The sequence below is a fragment of the Monoraphidium neglectum genome (genome assembly GCF_000611645.1).
Source record: "Monoraphidium neglectum strain SAG 48.87 unplaced genomic scaffold scaffold02710, whole genome shotgun sequence".
NCBI lineage: Eukaryota > Viridiplantae > Chlorophyta > Chlorophyceae > Sphaeropleales > Selenastraceae > Monoraphidium > Monoraphidium neglectum.
The window spans coordinates 1-2,935 of NW_014010918.1; the positions used below are offsets into that span (position 1 = coordinate 1).

The 2,935-nt window shown below is 66.9% G+C and overlaps 1 protein-coding gene across 1 annotated transcript; it reads left to right on the plus strand.

Annotated features, from left to right (window-relative positions):
• Positions 1-359: 359 nt before the first annotated feature.
• MNEG_11365 (hypothetical protein) lies at positions 360-1,821 on the plus strand (the record flags this gene model as incomplete). The annotated part of the gene is made up of 3 exons (XM_014040162.1): positions 360-518; positions 878-1,315; positions 1,630-1,821. 3 exons carry the CDS (start codon positions 360-362, stop codon positions 1,819-1,821), a joined length of 789 nt encoding a protein of 262 aa, XP_013895616.1.
• Positions 1,822-2,935: the final 1,114 nt, after the last annotated feature.

Below are 2,935 nucleotides of genomic sequence, written 5' to 3' on the forward strand. Positions count from 1 at the left end.
CCCACGCCCCGCCAGGCCCTCCTGGGTGACAAGCTGCCGGCCTGCGCCGCGTCAGACTATGAGAAGTGGACCGTGCCCAACGACGACCGCACGCAGCGCTGCCTGCTGGGTGGGTGGGCCCACGGGCGGCCACCCCTGCGCGGGCGCTGCGGCGCGGGGCTATCGCCCCCGCCATTTCTAGCCGCGCCGGCAACGCGGCCTGCTGCCTGCGCGTGTGGCCAGCCTGCAAGCAAGTGCTCTTCCCCGCCCAAACCCCTGAACCGGCGCCTGACTGGCTGCTCCGGTCGACTCAGCCACGGCTCACGTTTAACACCCCCAAAAGAACACCCCCCGCCTCCCACCAAACCTCAGGCCAGCAGATGAGCTTCACGCGCCGCCGCATGGAGTCGTCCTGCATCAACGGCGGCGACTACAAGCGGCCCCTGCCCGTCAACACCACGTGCCAGTGCAGCGCTACCGACGTGGAGTGCGACTGGGGCTGGGCACGGGACTGCCACAAGTGCACGCAGCTGCCAGACGTGGGTGCCAGCTGGCGGGGAGGGGCGGGTCTGGTCTGGCGTGGGGGGTTTGAGGAGGGGCAAGGGGAGCTCCTGGGCGTTGAGTGCGCGGGAGAACATACCGGGTGGTGTCATGCGTAGGGTGGCGCGCCCTGACAGAGGTGCTGCAGAGATGGAGTTGTGGCATTGCTGCACGCTGCGAAGCGCTGATTGCACAATCCCGCACACACACACACACGCCTTCACACACAAACACACAATTCCAGGTTCAAAATCTACATACAGGTTAGCATCTGACATGTAAACCAACCAGCACACACACGTGCACACACACACACACATACACACACACACACACTCTCTCTGACTCTCTCACACAGGACAAGCTCCCCACCTGCCCCCACGTCAAGGACGGCAGCTACCGCGTATCCAGCAGCGGCTTCCGCCTCGTGCACGGCGACGTCTGCAGCGGCGTCGACAAGATCATATTCGACACAGATGGCAAGGGCACAGGCACCGGCCCCGCCCCGCCGCCCTCGCGCCGCCGCCGCGGCGGCGGCGGGCGCTCCGCACTGTTCACGCTGTTTGTGCTGCTGCTGATTGTGGCGGGGCTCGCCGCCGCGTGGTTTGGGTTTGTGGCCAGCCCCGCTCAGAAGGCGGGGGCGCTGGAGCTGGCGGGTGCGGCCGGCGTGTTCTGCTGCGGGCTGTGGGCGCTGGCGGCGGACGGCTTCGGCGCGCTGCTGGCGCGGGTCGGGGCGGGCGCGGGGGCGCTGCGGCTGGGCGGGCGCGGGGGCGCGTACGCGCCGCTGGACGAAGAGGTGGGGTCTCGCGCGCGGGAGGGGGGGTTTGGGTGGTTCAGGGGCTTGCGTTCAGGTGGTGCAGGGGCGGTTGTTGCCGAGGGTTTGATAGACACACCGCCAGCAGCGGCGCGCCAGCCGTGCTTTGGCCGGCCGGCCTGGGCGCACGGGAACCCAACGTTATTGCAGGTTGGGGTTGGTCAGCTGGCCGACCTGATGGTGATGCAGCTTCTTGATCTCTGCATGTCGCAAACATACGCTGAGGTTTGAGGATCTGCTGCCCGTGCTGATGTCATCGTGGCGCATGCGCCCCCGCCCTCCTCCCCTATGCCCAGCTAAACTACTTTGAGCCGCTGCCGCACGCGGAGGACGTCCAAACGCTGGTGCCGCCGCCGCTGCAGCGGGCCAGCACCGGCGACGGCGGCGGCGGCGGGGGCGGGGCCAACGGCGGCGGCGGCGGCGGCGGCGGCGGCTTTGACCCGCGTGAGGACGGCGGCGACGATGACGATGGCGTGTTCCGGTTGTGAGCCTCCTCTTTTGCATGATACTGTGTCCATCCAGCTGCTGTCCCGATCAGGGACACGCATGAATATAATACACAGGCTGTACTGCTGCGTTGTCAGCTTTCTTTGTTTTTGAGCTGCCCTGGTTTTGCCTCCGTTGGCGTCGCTCGCCAGCGACCAACCCTTGGAGACTATGGTAGGCACACCTGCACCCCTCATTGAGCTGGTTTGCGTGTGACACTCTTTCCGGAACGGGCTGGATTGCGTGGACGGCAGCGGCGCTGGTGCGGGCAAACGGCAGGGCCACCTGGCCGCCAGTCAGAGCAACGCCGCTGCTGGGGCAAACCAGCCAGCTCGGAGTAATCACTGCACATGGCATGCTGTTTCAGGTGTTTTGCGTTGATTACTAAGCACAGGAGAGAAGCAGCAGAGCCAATGCTCGCAACTGCTTGCAGCCATACCCTGGGCACTGCTGGACCGGGCCCCACCTCTGACAACAAGTGCCTGCTCAAAATCGTCATGCCGGCTGCGGCATTCAAGCGAGGGTTGCGCTGCAAACTGGTGGCTGCGCCGCGCTTGGCCCGCGCCGAGTCGGGCAGCGCCCTGGAGCCCGTGCGGCTCGAGGGGTGCACACGTGCAGCCGGGGCGGCAGGGGCCATGGGTGCTGCAGATGCGTGTGCGCGACCGCATCACGACCGCAGGGGCGGCGAGATCAGAATGACGCCGTCCCCGCGCACAAACAGGAAGGGTATCTGGCGCTTCTGGGTCTGCGAGAGCGGGCGTAGGGGGGGCGCATGCGACGCGGGCCGTGGTCTTGTCAGGCTACTGCGGGCCTGCACATAGGGCCGCCCCAACCCGACTCGACCTCCTGCAACGGACCCAGCTGCTGCTGAAGCGCTTGAGTGCAGCTGCCAGGACCCATGCCGTCCGCAACCACTTGCACTCCGTCCGCCACCTGCCCCGCTTGCGCTCTTTGCCAAAGCGGCTGTGCACGGCTTCCGCCTGCTGCCCGCGGCTGCTTCGCCCCTGGCCTCCTCTCTGGATCCCTTCTCCCACCCGACCACTCTCTCAAGCCTTGCCGCCTCGCGTCTCATCACACGCCTCCCGCTCCCTTGCACCACTGGCAACCCCGCTGCCC